The 16,544-nt window shown below is 36.9% G+C and overlaps 2 protein-coding genes and 2 non-coding genes across 4 annotated transcripts; 1 reads left to right on the top strand and 3 right to left on the bottom strand.

Annotated features, from left to right (window-relative positions):
- Positions 1-2,259: 2,259 nt before the first annotated feature.
- Positions 2,260-4,848, top strand: LOC113355667. The gene is made up of 6 exons (XM_026598579.1): positions 2,260-2,556; positions 2,643-2,728; positions 2,819-2,965; positions 3,784-3,907; positions 4,092-4,378; positions 4,528-4,848. The coding sequence occupies exons 1-6, from the start codon at positions 2,358-2,360 to the stop codon at positions 4,618-4,620; spliced, it is 936 nt and encodes a 311-aa protein (XP_026454364.1). The 5' UTR covers positions 2,260-2,357; the 3' UTR covers positions 4,621-4,848.
- Positions 4,849-5,504: 656 nt separating this feature from the next.
- Positions 5,505-8,391, bottom strand: LOC113355666 (40S ribosomal protein S2-3-like). The gene is made up of 2 exons (XM_026598578.1): positions 7,588-8,391; positions 5,505-5,849 (listed from the first exon to the last, which is right to left on the bottom strand). The coding sequence occupies exons 1-2, from the start codon at positions 8,266-8,268 to the stop codon at positions 5,700-5,702; spliced, it is 831 nt and encodes a 276-aa protein (XP_026454363.1). The 5' UTR covers positions 8,269-8,391; the 3' UTR covers positions 5,505-5,699.
- On the bottom strand, positions 6,662-6,754 carry LOC113362482. Its single transcript, XR_003365736.1, has one exon. It is a non-coding gene; the product is annotated as a small nucleolar RNA U54 (small nucleolar RNA).
- Positions 6,906-6,998, bottom strand: LOC113362481. Its single transcript, XR_003365735.1, has one exon. It is a non-coding gene; the product is annotated as a small nucleolar RNA U54 (small nucleolar RNA).
- Positions 8,392-16,544: the final 8,153 nt, after the last annotated feature.

Here is a 16,544-nt window from a genome sequence, read left to right as displayed (position 1 = left end):
GCAACTCATAATATCTTCGTTTGAGTACGTTACACCATTTATAACAATAGATATGTCATACCCAATCTCCTCCTTTTCGATAGGAGAATGATCTTTATTATGATCCGAAGTTGGAATAATTGTATCATTGTTACAAGAATTTTCCAAAGGTTGCTCATCTTCATCAGAATCTTCGTCAACCTCATCATCTTCCATATCCCAACGGCGTTGAAGTTCGGTTTGTATGGCTATCTCAATTTCTTGAAGAGTCTCTTCCAATGCTCCAGTTTCTTCCAGGTGATTGTATCGCGCATAGAGTTTTCTGGTGTTTACACGTTTTCCACCATTATGCGCAATCTCCTCTTTTGGAAAGAGTGAAGAAAAAACATGATGAAGAGGAGTAGGTCTTGATTCAGTATCATAACTCTTTAGCTCCAAACTCTCTATCATCTGCACATTACTAGAAAATAATTGATCAAAGGCATAACTATCCTTCCATCCCCGTGATTGTTCACTTACATGCCCGTCATAAGTGAAAAGAAGAGGGTACCCAAATACACCTCAATTTAAAACTTTTCCACCTATAAGTCCTTTCTCTGAAATTGATTGTCTATGGACTGAGTTGAGATAATACAACAAATCGGTTTACACTTCATGTGATCGTTTATGGATACGAGATCGAGACAATACGACAACAAGAGACGTTAGGAGCACGAATGAAGTGGAATCGCTTGAAGGGTCGATTCGGTCTCAGCTGCATTTCATTCTGAAGTTTGATAGTAGGTTAGTGTTTGTAGTGATTTAATACAGTGTAGTTTTCAAGCTGGACGAGGTAACAAAGTTTTTCTAAAAGATTGTAGTTTCCTCGTTAATAAAATTCTTGTACATGTGTGTTTTTACTTTTCCACGTTGATTTTTTTTAATTATTTAAATATTACACGGATTCATTCTGCTATTAAAAGACAAAATTGTTGGTGTGCTGGGTACCCTCTCCTTTTCAGGGGTGTTATTCACCTTTTAGAATTCTAAGTAGTGAAGCTAGTGAGTTTGAGAATCACTTTTTTATGAGTGTACTTTTTTCTATTATTATTTGGAAAGGTCTATTTATTCAATTTCCACTATTATTAAAGCTTGGTTATGTCAGGAAACTTGCCTCAACTTGGGATGAGGAAATTGTTTGGTGTAGGGGTAGTTTTAGTGGTTCTAACTTCTAATTGTATAACTGCTATTAAAAAATTAGCTTTTAATGATTTTGTGTACCACATATGGAAGGAAAAAAAATATCAGAGTTTTTAAATCTTAATCTAATTTTGATGATCAAGTATTGTTCAAGATATTCGTTCCAAAGTGGCAGTTAAGGCTCAAAATGAGTATCAAAGCCATAATATCATATGCTTTACGCAGATATGGAAAGTTGATTGTGTTTATATCTCTTGAAAATATCTATTATTCTTGTCCATATATTCATGATGCTCCGTGGAATTATAATGGCTCTTCGAGAGATGATTTTGGAGGGTTTTGTCTATTTTTAGGAATTCAAATGGAGATGTTCTGGATGTTGCTTGTGGAGGTAGTAGACCTAATCTCGTCCTGGATCATGAGATGTAGGGAGTTGGGTTGGAACTAAAGATGATTGTAAATATGAGAATTGTTGATATTCATGTTGTCATCGATTCTATGGATGTGGGTAATCTGCTCACAAATCCAGATGCCGATGCTTTCAGGAATACAAATTTGGAGAAGAATAAAGAGACTTCGAAAGAGATTTCATAATTTTCTCATTGCTATAGAGATGAATAAAGTTGTTGATTTTTTAACAGAGAAGCATCATTTTTGTGTTTCAAGAAAATTTGGACCGTTGGATAAGGATCACGCAACATTTATCATGACTAAGAAGACTGGTATTGGTTAATTTTTTTTATATTGTTTTCTTCTTTTAGTCGTTTGTTTGTTTTGCTGGTTTGGATATCCTTAATATGGCCGATCGTGTCAAATTAAAAAATCCACCAACTAGGTTCGACAAAATGAACTGGCCAGCCCGGCCTGTCCCATTGTACCGGTACACCTCGTTAAGAGGTGCATTATTTATCATGCTCAAATTTCCATTTCCTTGTACATCTCTGACTTTATCCAAACAGATGTTCCCCAAGAGAATCTTGTTTGTCGAATTACGTGTTGTTGTACGCACGCATAAATCCAACGGTGTTTACCACGCATAGCACAACGTGCCATGTACTCTCCTATTACACTTAAAAATTAAAATAAAATCTAAATATCCTTTTTCGTTGATTTTCATTTTCATCATCGAGAATTTTCTAGGGTTCTACTTATTCTTCTTCTGAATTTGGGAGCGATTTTTAGTTAATCGAATTAATATTATGGGTGAAGTAGAATTAGAAGAAATGAGGAGAGATCAAGAGGAAGATCAATTAAGTGATTCTCATCCTTTACTTGAGAACCACCAACAATCAAATTCGGAGATTAAAGATGACGATGAACATGTTAATAAGGAAGGAGATATTGAAGATAATTCAGCTATTTGTTGTCGCATTTGCCTCGAATACGATGGCGAACCAGGTATTAAAGATACAATTAAGTAATTTCAATTTTACTTCGTAGCTGTATTTATCATTTTGAAATGAATTTTTTTTGACATTTTTTAGGTGAAGATTTGATATCTCCGTGTATGTGCAAAGGCACACAACAGTTTGTTCATCGAGGTTGTCTTGATCACTGGCGATCAGTTAAGGTAAAATGATTTTTGGAAATGATGTAATTAGATTTTTGATTGGATTAATGTAAATGTTTGAAATGTTTTTTATTTTTGTTGATTTTGTAGGAAGGATTTTCATTCTCACACTGTACTACTTGTAAGGCACGATTTCATCTTCGAGTGGAATTGCTAGAGGATTACTGTTGGCGGAAAATTAAATTCAGGATTTTTGTTGCCAGGGATGTTCTTCTTGTCTTCTTGGCTGTACAAACTGTAAGTCATTTTCGTATTTCATTTTTTGAAGTGAAAACCTTGCCTAAGAGTAATTGTATGATACTCCCGTAAATGTATATGTTAAATGGCAGCTTGATTTGGGATGAATTGCTTGCTGCAAATCATTTTTCATTTTATACCCATGAAGGGGTGAAGTAGATAAGACTAATTGTATGGTATTCACACAAACATGTATGTTAAGTGGGTAGGTTTGATTTGGGATGAATTGTATTTCATGGAGAGACTTGAAGGAAAGATATGGAGGGTAACCTGTACCTTTGCGTTTAGTGGATACTGAGAAAAACAATTTTGCCGTATTGTCCTAACTACTTTCACAATTATAATTGTATGAGCTCATTATTTTCTGGCCAGTATGACAAAGCCTTTAAAGGTCTAGTCGTCTAGATAATGCAAACACAGAAATATACACCATTTAGTGGACAGTTATTTTTGCCTGGTAAGTGAAGAATCATGTGATGCGGGAAAGGGACTTAGGAAATTCAACAGCCTCAAGGCAATGAAGCAAAAGTTTAATAAAAGCAAAAACCAGAGCCTTTTCACTTAGTTAATCACAAATTGCCAAAAGTTCCTACCACTGACTAGATTGGCAAAAGCAGCTCATATTCGCCATAATTTTTTCCTAGCGGAATGTGGGCTGTTCATGGAAAAATGATACATTAAGTGTCACCTAAAACTCCCCTATAATTCATGGATCAGTTTATCAAAATCCCCAGATATGTTAGTTTTGTTTTTCTTTTATGAGTTCATAAATCCTAGGGGAACTCGAAAAATGGTAAGTAATTGAAGCATTTCTGCAGGCAATCTCCGTGATGGCTGGCTTTGCATACTTGCTGGATACAAATGGGAGCTTCAGGAATTCATTCAGTGATGGATGGGACCGTATACTTTCGAAGCATCCAATTCCTTTCTACTACTGTATAGGTCAGCCTTAGAATGAATTCTCTTTTTCACCACAGAATATCTGTTCTACTTAGAACGTACTCTGGTAGTTCACTCTGACAACTTCCTTTATATTGGCTGTCAATCATCTCTAAATACAAGACTGGATCTAAGTATTGATAGTTGCGTTGCTGCACCAACTGATCTTAGATATCTGAATTCACAGGCGTGTTGGCTTTCTTTGTTATACTTGGGTTTGTCGGACTGATAATACATTGCTCCTCCTTCAACAATAACGACCCATGCTTGGCTGGCTGTCGGAATTGCTGCTACGGGTGGGGTATTTTAGACTGCTTCCCAGCATCTATGGAAGCATGCTTCGCTCTTGTTATTATCTTCGTTGTCATATTTGCCATCCTTGGCATCGCATATGGTTTGCTTGCTGCTTCCATGGCCGTACAGAGGATTTGGCAGAGACACTATCACATCTTAACAAAAATGGAGCTGACTAAGGTAAATACTTCTCCAGTGGAATGCTTTTGTTTATCGCCTTCAAAAAGTCATTACTCGACCTAACATTCCAACATTATGTGTTTTAAACCTTAGTCAATCTTGTGCTGGGTTTTGACATTTAGTATCTTGTTTCCCACAAACACTTCCAGGAATATGTAGTTGAGGATCTTGGGGGGTCTTACACACCACCAAAGCTGGATCCGGAACATGAAGAGCGTTTGAAGTTGCTAAAGCTATTGTAGAAATGCAGGCACAGGAGTACAGTGAAGATGATGTTTTCTCTGAGAAACAGTCGGTTTCTATTGGATTAGAAGTAGATTTTTTTTACCCATCATGTATTAAAAAGATCTTTTTTTAGGTGTCAGATTTTGAGGGATTTGGGAAAAAGGCCCGGGGAACACTATAACACTGTATTAATCGCTTCAGTGGTCAACCAATGTGAATATATTTCACCTTATTTGAACAAGTAATTGAAAATGACCCGTCGGATCGTTCCATAACAGCAAAGAGAGACGAGAAGAAAAGAAGGAAGGGCTAAATAGAAGAAAGACGGCGTCATTCACTCCCAAATGCAAGTCTGAGATATTTACATCTCTATCTTTGCAAATTTGGATTCGATTTTAGTAAACTTCGATTTTCATATCATTACTGACAAGTTTCCCCACAACCCTAAATTGCTGCCAAACAGACACTTATTTTACATATATGCCATGTTTGAGATAGCTGTTTAATTCGACTCTCTAGGGATCAAATTGCATCTGATCCTTTCGTTGGTGAAGCCAAGTGAGGGTTTCCAGAAGGACCAAAGAAGAGATGCAGATGCTATACTGCACTATGGAGGTTTGAGAGAGATGCTGGATATGGAAAAAAAGAAGATATCTAAACTCCCACAAAGACCATATGTAAACTGCAGCAAGGATAACTGAATATGGAGTGGCCAACCAAAACTATGCAGCTTGCCTTCGTAAGGAAGCCATGTCTTTAAAGATTTATGGGTTCCTTATGCATTTATATGGCTATATGATGCGACATTCCAGTATATTTGGTTCCTTGAGGAGCCAAAACATGCAGGGGCAAGGGAACTGTGACAGGAGACAAAAGAAAGCACAACTCAACAAACAGGGAAAAACGAAATGGTAAAGAGAATTAAACAAACATCATATTGCAAAACTACATCCAAGGGAGTTCTCAAGTTCAACTGGCTTTAGTTTTCAAAATCTTTATGTCCAGCAACACCATTTAAGTAAAAACAAAACGAGATAACAAGTAATCCAAAAATATAAGCTAAAGACTATTCTTAATTCTCTCATCTTGGAGCCATTTAAGCTTCAACTTCTTCAAGAGTGATAGCTTTTGTGGGCTTAGCCAACAGGTCAGTGTACTCTTGGAAAGGGGATTTGGTAAAGCTAGTTTCCTTCCAGAAATCTGGAGTCAAGAACCCGTATGTCTTTTGGAGACAATCAAAAGTAGCCTGCAGATACAAAACATAAGAGCATTAGCAGACTGTTACTCATCAATCTCGAACTCCACAAACATAACCAGATAATAGGTATCGAGAACTCAACCACATATGGATGATACTTTCGATATAAGATAGAACAAACATTTAAAGACATAGGAAATATACAAAGAAACTGCAAAAGAATAGCAGATCATAAAATTCAATCAGAGAAGTAACACAAAGGCTTAACAAAACAAAATCAGTAGGTCTACTACAGACAATAAAAAAAACACCCCAAAAACAGATTCACCTAATAGGGAAATGGGGAACCTGATTTGAGAACCACCATCCAATACGAGTCGGTTTTTGCGATGTTCTTTTCATCGTCCGAAAAGAATTATTGTTTCAAATCAAAATAAAACTCTAATATCAAAGCATGGAAACAATAAAATTGCTATGATCTGGTACAGGGGACTAATTTCCACACAGCTAGATGATATTCAGAATATGGCTAGGGGTAAGATGAAAAATAATAGGTTGTGCACGATCAGAATAACATGCAGAACATAAAAAGTGACTGGATGCTAAATAGCTAATAATATTGTCAAATAAAAGATTAGCATGATTCCCTGTTTAAAAGGTCTAAAATATCAACCATCGAAGAACCTTCATCTCAGGACTACGAATTCAAGAAGCTACAAAGAGTTCCAATGAAAGAGACCATAACAGTTTAACTCACGAAAAATTAATTTGTGAAATTCTTTGAAGCTTGGAATCTGAGGCTTCGCCAGCAGAAAAACAGCCAAATCAAATGTATAGTTAACAACATATAATAGTGGCTAAGCTCTCATAAACATTTTATGTTATCATCCTGTTGGTTATATACCAATGAGAATAGCGTATATTGCCTGTGAAAGGCATGTAATCATCGAGCTTGTACCACCAAAAGAGCCTCAAAGAGCACATTGATGCATTGGTTTATACTTACTACAAACCCCCACACAATACTAAGCAAGGGCACCAAGAAGTCCTAATAGTCTAACTATATCATCTAGTGTAGCTAATAATACTGTATTACAGTGGTGAAGCTCTCATATACATTTTATGTTATCATCATGTTGATAATATACCAATGAGAATAGCGTATATTGCCTTCGAAAGGAATGTAATCATTGAGCTAATATCACCAAAAGAACCTCAAAAGGCACAAAAATGACATTGTTTCTACTTACTACATACTCAACACACATGATACTAAAGCAAGGTCAGAAACAAATCATTATTGTCTTACTATGAGATCATTTCATTTCCAAAAACAAATCCTACTAGGTCTTACGATACTACCATCTGATGATTTAATATTTGTAATCAAATTCGTAGAAAACTTCAAGCGGGTTTTTATAAACAATCTAACATCACTCAGACTACCACAACCTATCAATAGCAGAAAACAACATTGAGGCAACTCCACATTTCAATGGCACCATATATACTCAGAAAAACAATCAATTCATGCAAAACAAGTTGTAGGTGCAATTCTAATTGAAATAAAAACCAATCCCCGGTGAACCCTAATCATACAATTCAATAAACAAGTCACACAATCGAAACCAAAACACAGCCAATTCAGCAATAAACAAGTCATGCTACAAGATACAAACTAACAATAACCAGTACTCACTCAGCATACAAACAGGCAATCAATTTCTAGGCAAAAACAACTTCTACATCAACTAAAACATAAAAAGTTTAAAATCGAGATGCAAACCTTAACAAAGTTTCCAAGGGTTTTGGTAGATCCACGAGATGAAGTGAAAACATCATCAATACCAGCAAACTGCAAAACCTTCTTAGGAACTCTAGCAGCAACAATACCAGCACCACGAGGAGCAGGAACCATTCTTACAGTAACAGAACCACATTTCCCAGTAACCTTACAAGGAACAGTATGTGGTTTACCAATCTTGTTACCCCAGTAACCTCTTCTAACAGGTACAACAGACAACTTAGCAAGAATAATCCCACCACGAATAGCAGTAGCAACTTCTTTACTGCATTTCACTCCCAAACCAACATGACCATTAGTGTCACCAACAACAACAAAAGCCTTGAATCTGGTCCTCTGTCCAGCACGAGTTTGCTTCTGAACAGGCATGATTTTCATCACTTCATCTTTCAATACTGGTCCTAAGAGAGTATCAACGATTTGGTATTCTTTCACTGCTAGTGAATGAAGGTAAATCTGTTCAAGACTTCTGATCTGTCCGTCTTTCACAAGACGACCGAGTTTGGTGACTGGAACCCATTTCTCTTCCTCTTCACGACGGCCGCCGCCTCTTCTTCCACCACGACGATCTCCTCTTCCTCTGTCACCTCTGCCGCCGCGATCTCCACGACCGCCAAAACCTCCTCCGAATCCACCTCTGTCTCCTGCACCACGTTCCGCCATGATTGGTTGATGTGAAAGGTTTTTCTCTCTTTCACTCACTCTCTGGTTTTAGGGATGAAGTTTTGAGAGAGGCTCCCGATTTGAAGCAGCGCTTATATACAGAAACCCTAGTAGGTTTTACAAATGAAGGATTTAGGGTTTCTCTTCATTTCGGCTTAAATAGGGTATTCAAGATGTTTGTGGGCTGGGAGAGTGTATTGGGCTAGGGTTCAAAATTGGGAAGTGAAAACTACGGCCACCCCCATTATTCAGATTTTTCTCATTCAAAAACCCACTGGCGCAAAAACTCACGCGCGCACCCACTTTTGCTGGAAAACTTTCGCGCAGGCCCATAGTTTAGGAAAAAATAGTTTTTGCTTTTCTGGTTACCCAAACTGACCTTCCCGATTACTCTTCTCTTTTTAGTTTTTCTCCTCGTACAATTTTTTTCAGAGAGAGAGAGTCAAGATAATATTGTAGGGTTATCTTGAAGATCAGTAACTGAGAGATCATATCTTTCTAAATCTTTTTTCATCGTTTCAAAATAATTTTCTATCTTGTTCTATTTTTCCTTTCTGTTATCGATTTGGTTTTGGTGTTTTTCAATTTTAACTTTTTTTAAGGTTTTTTTTTTTATGCGATCTGTTAAGGTATTCGAAATTCTTTTAGAAATTGACAGAGAAAATGTCCAACAATCATCAATTAAGTGAATCCAATCAGATCTAAGTATTGATTGTTTCATTAAGTAAATCAATATTCAATTCTGTAGTTGGTTTTCGTTGCCGGGGCCTAATCATGGAGCAGGCGGAGAAGGAGTCCTCAACCTTCTAAAACGGAAAACGAAAAGGTATTTTAGTTTTCTTTTTTCAAGCTTTGATATTGGTTTTAACTTCTTAGTTTAAATAAATATTAGGTAAATTTCTGATTTAGTACTTATTAAGAAGCATTTTGTACTAATTGGTCTTTAATTTGATGTCAACGTATAAGTAAGTTTGTGAAATTTCACAAATTTAAGCTTTTGAGTGGGATTTGTGGATATTTTTTTTTATTTGGTGTGGTTTAATTTGAATATGTTTTTATGCAGTAGTACTCCTATTATGTGTGCTTTTGGCCCTTCAAATTCGTGATGTGAATTAGTTAATTAGACCATAAAATGATATTACTATACAAGGGTTGTTTGTTACTGTAATATTAGCTTTACTGAGCTGAAACTCTTGCGGATATTGAGTTTGTGATTCTGCAATTTTGCTTAAAAGAGTATGATTCTTTGTACATCTAATGCATTAGTTGGTAAGTCATAATCTAAATAAAAAAAAAAGAAAAAGCAAGTTCATGTGATCTTGTTAATTGACAACTTGTAATAGTCAAAGGATCACAATCGAAAAGAGTTCTGGCTACTGTACGAACAAGATAAGGAATGAGTTGAATGCATGTGTTCAATATGGATTGACCTACCTATCTTATAGATGGTTTGCCTATTTAGCAATGGATTTTTCTGACAATACTATTAGATTCTTGTTTTTTTATAAATGCTCTTAAAAAAATGGTGCTTGTTTAGACTGGTATACTTTAAGGTCGAAGAAGAAAGATGGTCGAGCGGGTCAGTATACATTCTTGAGCATTTGAGTTGAACTTGTTTTTGTGTTAATCATCGTAAATCGGGCAATAAACAAATCGCGACTAAACAATAAAAGGTCGATGGTATAAACTATAAACCGATGAGTTGAATTCTTGTTTGTAAGTTCTTAAAATTTAATTTCTATAACCTGTGCCTGGAACCTGTACATTGCAAAACTCAATATGATAGACATGAGCATATGATAAGGCGAGTTATTTATCATTCTCCTACATAATTTACTACACACTTGAATGTATGATCTAATGGTCACTTTAATGTGGTGTGTTGCCGCTCATGTGTAAACTTTCTTTTATTGAATGCTTAATGTAATTGTGTCGACGCTGACCATGTAATTTTAGTAGTTGTAATTTCAGTTTTTTCTTACGAAAACAGTGTTGTTAGAAGTTGCTGGTTAATTAGTTTATAGCCTGGGAAAGTATGTTCCTCCGCATAAGAGAAATTTGAAAACTATGCGCCAAAAACTCATAACCTCACCGTAAGTGAGTCATCCACTTGTTAAACTCTGTTTTATGGACTTTTATGGCTGCTAATATGTTTTATTGGTGATTAGTGAAATGTATTTATAATGCGCAGGGTGAAATATTCTTTCTGAGTTTTGGTTTAGTGGTCGGACAGAGGTGCTTGCTCATACTGATTTCGTCTGTTATTGATGTTCTGTTGGCTATCTTTAGATTGTTCAAGCTGGTGATTAATTAGTGTTTGTTTCAACTGTTGTTGTCTTGCTTGAGTATACTAGTTGATGCTTCACTTCGGCGAGATGAGTGTTTGATATTTTTTTTGTTCATTTTTATTTATCATGTATTGATGGTGAACAGGTTACGCAATAAACTGAAAGGGTGTATAACAACTTATACAGCCATCTTTAAAGGGTGCATAACCTGTTATGCAGATTAAAGTATATGCATAACTTGTTATGCAACAAACTGAAAAGGCGCATAACAGGTTATGTATCCATCTTTAAAGGGTGCATAACATGTTATGCATACCAAATTAAATGCATAACTAGTTATGCGGCTGCATAACCGTGATAAATAAATATATATTTCTTAACTAAGTTATGCAGCCATTTTGACAGTGGCGGTGGTGCTGGTGGGGTAGTAGAGGTGGGGGTGTAGATAATGGTGGAGGTGCTGGCGGTGAAGCTGGGAGAGGTCAAAAGGCAACAAGAGGTGATAAGAACGGTCGAGGAATCTGCCAGTTTAGTATGAAAGGTGAGTCTTATTTGCTGACCATGGGGCTGAAAAAATTGATTGTGAAATGAAAATCTTTAGGAGTTTTATGTTAAACTTTGCTGGGATTAGCAACAAAACAAAGATAGAGGGACTTGTTAACTCGCCAATATAAATTTAAGATTAAGATTATGCCCCCTTGCTTACTATAATATTAATGTTAGTCAGTAGGCTTTATTATATTTGTAACTTGTGTATTATGTTCAAGAATAAATGGTTTGTTGTTGGAAAACAAAATTGGACTTTTTTTTGAAACTATAAGTGTAATGTGTAACTGTATAATCAGATATGCAACTAGAGAAATGGCCGCATAACTTGTTACGCAGTCATGAAAATGGATGCATAATGCATCATGCAGTCATTTTTTTCTTCATTGGCACTGAAATCAACTGAAAAACGACTGCATAATCTATTATGCAGCTATAAAAGTGTATGCATAACCTGTTATGCAGTGAAAAATGGTTGCATGATGCATTATGCATAACCTAGATGTATAATCTATATAGAGATACAAATATGGCTGCATAACCTGTCATGCATCCAAGAAAATAGATGCATAATTTGTTATGCAATCGAGAAAATGGCAGCATAACCCATTTATGCAACAACGTTTTCGTTAGCATTAAAATTGATCTGAAAACGGATGCATAACATGTTACGCAACTTCAAATTTTGTTACATAACTTGTTATACAATCCTGAAAATGATCGCATACTTTATTGTTCATTTTTTTTTTTGGTGAAAATGTTACTTTTTAGGTTTATACCGCGTTTTAGTGGGTGCAAAATTAAATAAATGGATGCATGCACCAAAATATGGTTGCACCAATTGTTATGCATCATTTGTGGTGGTTGCATAATGTGTCATGCATCATCTTTCTTTGATTATTTCTAGGCATATCATTCATTTTAGTGGTTACATATCTAACTAGTGGATGCATAAACCAAAAATACGGTTGCATGATTTGTTATGCATCCTTTGTGGTGTTTGCATAATGTGTTATGCATCCTTTATGGTGGCTGCATAATGGTAATCTATCAAGTTTTCGAAATTTCTCCCTAAAATAACCGTTTTTTTCGTAAAAATTTAAATTTGATATTGTTGTTTGTACTCGTTTTGTAGAGTGCTTTAAAATCTTTCCAACGAGATAAAATTTGTAAAATTCTAAGCCACGGTTTTTTAGATGTGTTATATTCAAGTTTGCATACCAATTATACCCCTGAAAAAATAGGACGCATAACTCGTCATGCAGATTTTTTACTGGACAGATAGAAAATCCAAAATTTCTTCCTTTTACAAGTAATATATTAAGGGTAACTTTGTCTTGTTACTATCTATTTATAATTTTGAATAATTATGGGTGTCACGGTAGGTGAAAAATATTTTGGGCCTACCAATAAGATTAATATTTTTTTGGGGCCTTAGCCTAAGTTTCCCGAAACTTATGATATGATCCAAAAGCCCAGACAAAATTGGGAAACTTATGGTACGGTGATGGACACCGTTTTAACTGTTCCGGTAGGGGTGTGCAACGGACGGACGGTTGCGGATTAGGGATCACCCGTAACCAAACCGTCAAAATTGCGGATTTGGAAAATAGAACCGTGACCGTCCCAATCACCCGCGAATTTCACATCAGCGGATCAGCGGGTAATGCGAACCAAATGCGGTTTAACCGCGGATTTAGTCAGAAGAAAAATAAATAAATAAACATACAAAACTGGCGAGGGAATTTTTGGACATGCTATGCTAGGCATTTCATCAAACAACTTGCGTGCATAATAATGAAAAAACAAAGTAACTGATTTGGAGTAGAATCAATATTCAGGGACTAATAAGCCGAAAGGAGAATTCCATAATGTAGATATGAACACCATACAAAAAAATCAAAAGATATTTGGACTGAAACTAACATGAAATTGAGCGAGGGGAACTTCAGTTCGTTTCATTTCAAAGCAAACTCCATTAGGTTAAATAGAAGAATACATGGCACCGACTGGAGGCTCATAAGCTTTATTTTGTCGGGCTTTATTTAACTGGGCTTTATCTTTTTTTGTTATAACCTACGGTGCGGGTGAATCCGCGGATTTACAAAACCAACCGCAACCAAACTGCTAAACCTTGCGGATTTGAAAACTCACTCGTGTCCGGCCCAAAGACTCTTGCGGATTGGTTTTCACCCGCAATTTTGCGAATGGTTGCGGATGAAATCCGCGGTTCCGGATTTTATGCACACCCCTATGTTCCGGTAAAATAATTATTACGAGCCCAAGATTGATTGTGAGGTGTAAAAACTAAGAGTTTCTCCAACCTGCCTTGATTGGGGTATACCCAGATTAATTGGGGTATGCCCAATTTTAAAGGGACTCTTTTTAAGGGTTTTAGGGGGAGTCCTAATGGGTAAGTTACAAAATTAGCCTTACCCTTTAAAGACCTATTACCCTAAATCAGTTTTAATATTTTCATTTCATCTTCTTCTTCTCCACCACAACCATACCGGCTCCATCACCCCCACCACCACCAAAACTCGTCGATCAATTCGTTAAAATCGTCGATTCGAAAACTCCGATTAATTTTCATTAATGGATCTGCCACCACCTAGGGCTAGTAAGATGAAACAAACAAATAGAAAGCGCAACGAATACAATCCCGAATTTGTTAAACTAGTTCAACAAAAAGAGAAGAAAAAAACGGTTGAAAAGGAAGAATTCGCAGGCACTGAAACACGAGAAATGATGCGATTAAGAAAGTAATGGCATACTTAAACTCACTCTAGTACTTCAATTTCATGTTTGCATGTCAAATTAGGTCAGAAAAATCGAAATTGTGAATTGGCAGTTGCGACGCCGGCAAGGTATTATGTTATCGACCTTGCCGAATTTTCATATTTAGGGTTTAGCCGGCAGGCTCTTAGGTTGAAGATCTTGACGGTTGTTTAGTGTCTGCATTTGTTGCTAGCAGGGTCGGCAGGTTATTCAAATGTAGACCTTGTCGGCATCAGTTTTTTGATGAAGCCGGCATGTCATTATTTTTTACCCTGCTGGCTACTTGTTTTGAATATATTGGTTCCTGATGCCTTGAATTTTTAAAACCGGAATGGTATTTATATAAAACCATGCCGGCGGTTTGTCAGCCGGCGATGTATGGATTATGGACCTTGCCGACCTGTAGTGTGAAAAATCCTTGTTTCTACTGTGTTCATATGTGTTATAAGCCGGCATGCTATTTTAATGATACCTTGCCGGTTGTTATTTGGCCAGCATGTAATTTAGATATCGACCCTTCCGGCCATGTTTCCGCCAGATATGTTATATTTGTAGGCCCTGCCGACCTGTAAAAAATTTTTCTTCTTAATTGTTCTTGTTCAGGTTGGAAAAGGCAAAGAAGAAAGCTCTGAAATCTCTTAGTCCTCCTTTAAGACCTCCTCGTGTTGATGATAAATTCTTGACTTTAACACATCGAGGGACATACGTTGTGCCGGAATGACAAATATTCGTATAAAGAATGATTCTGAACCACCATATGAACCTAGTGATTCAGACGAGACTCCAGATGAAGACCAATCAATTCCATCTGGTAGAAGACGTGATGATGATGATGGTGATCAAGACATGCCTGATGTATAATGATGATGATGATGATGATGATGATGGTAGTGGAGATAAAGATAAGAATATCCAAGATGAAATTGTTGAAGAGGAAGAGGAACAAGAAGAATAAGGAGACGGAGATGGAGAACAAACTCTAGCTATTGTTAAACCCACTGAAGCTTCAGCTTCAACTTTAACCGAAACCGGAACGGGAAAGAGGGTGATCACTAAACCAGCTGATTCTCACATGCCTCCCCGTCACTTGATGGTTGCACTGAGAGAGGGTGAGGTTCCAATGGGGACCCCAAGAGATAGTGGAAAAGTTCTTTTTGGATATAAATATTCATGGGCATGTACGATCCATAATACTATCGTAAGTAATCTCAATCCGTCTTTGTTATTTATTCAAGTGTGCAACTATCTTAAATTTGCGTCAAGTGTTTGTATTTCTTTTCATTTTGTTTTTTGGTATTTAGGATCTCAAGCATGCTGTAAGTCTCATGAGGCGCCAAGCTTCGTGTTCAGTGACTAATACTTGGGATCTTGACAAGGAATGTGAGGAGGTGAAAGTGATTTTCAAGAACTCCGGGTTGTGGCCTGCGGTGGAGAGCTCGAATATTGAGCATGATAAAGTTACCGTATCTGCATTATGTGAGAGGTTCTACGGAGAGACTGATACAATGTTATTCCTATTTGGTGAGATGGCGATAACTCCCGATGATGCTCAACAAATTCTAGGCCTCGAGGTTGATGGAAAAGCAGTCATTGAGGGATTCGATAATAAGTTTCCTTTCAAGGATATTTACAAATTGAGCCAGAAATTGTTCGGTTGGAATCAGATTGAGACGGAGTCTGTTCTTGAGATGAAGGATGGTCGTCTAACCAAGAAGTTTAATCTAAAGAAATTGAGGGATACATTATGGGAGACAAAGAAAATCTTTGATAAGGAAGGAAGGGTGAACCTGGTGCGAATCAAAGCTACCGCGTCAGCTTATGTGCTATACGTCCTGGGAAAATGTATCTTCCCCGACAGTTCCGGAAACTTGGTCGAGGCCAGTTACTTGCAACTATTGGATCCTTAGATAAGATGCGTGAGTATTCTTGGGGTACTGCGGTGGTCGCCTTCTTGAACAATGAGTTGACAAAATGTTCTAGGGCACTCACTAAGCAAGTTAACGGAAACACATGTCTCTTCCAGGTAATTTTATTGTCTAAATCATTTATATTTGCAAAATTTTCGTAAGATAAGATTCTTACTAAACTTTTTTTTTGCATAAGTTTGGATATATGAGCATTTCCATTCTTTGTTCAAAACCAACTCCTACGTCAAAATGGATGAGAATGTTGCGGTTGATAAGCCAAGAGCGCAAAGGTACAGTTTTAAGAGTACTCAGGATAAGGAAATGCCGCAAAATCTTATGAAACTCCGAAACGCCATCGACAAATTGACTGCGGAGGAGGTGATATTTGATCCATATCGAGATGCTATAACTAAAGGTTTAATCCAAATGAGAGATGAAGTTGCATTATACTATGGACCCTTGATGACTACATTTGATGGATATTCAATGTACGATCCACGTCGGGTAATGCGACAATTGGGTTACGTCCAAGAAGAACCTCATTTCGATGAAGAAAAGCTGTTCTTTACTGTGAACATGGCTGAATGCACCACGTCCCAAAAAATTATTAACGTCGCTTACGATCCAGCACCAACTCAAGAACATTAGGACGATAGACGTCGCCGTAAAATCGATGTGAGTCTTTTGGACGAGGTGGCCACCGGTCATGAAGCTACTAAGAAATACATGGCGTGGTGCTTGGGTTGGGATTGTCCTA

This window comes from Papaver somniferum, chromosome 3, assembly GCF_003573695.1.
Source record: "Papaver somniferum cultivar HN1 chromosome 3, ASM357369v1, whole genome shotgun sequence".
NCBI lineage: Eukaryota > Viridiplantae > Streptophyta > Magnoliopsida > Ranunculales > Papaveraceae > Papaver > Papaver somniferum.
This window is presented reverse-complemented; position numbering and strand designations above follow the sequence as displayed.

Bases quoted from the DNA above. Each gene is read 5' to 3' on its own strand.
- LOC113355667 (XM_026598579.1), top strand. From the start codon at position 2,358: ATGGGTGAAGTAGAATTAGAAGAAATGAGGAGAGATCAAGAGGAAGAT. The intron at 2,729-2,818 runs GTAAAATGATTT...TTGATTTTGTAG, and splicing joins ATCACTGGCGATCAGTTAAG to GAAGGATTTTCATTCTCACA. The intron at 3,908-4,091 runs GTCAGCCTTAGA...CTGAATTCACAG, and splicing joins TCCTTTCTACTACTGTATAG to GCGTGTTGGCTTTCTTTGTT.
- LOC113355666 (XM_026598578.1), bottom strand. From the start codon at position 8,268: ATGGCGGAACGTGGTGCAGGAGACAGAGGTGGATTCGGAGGAGGTTTT. The intron at 5,850-7,587 runs GTTTGCATCTCG...TTGTATCTGCAG, and splicing joins CCCTTGGAAACTTTGTTAAG to GCTACTTTTGATTGTCTCCA.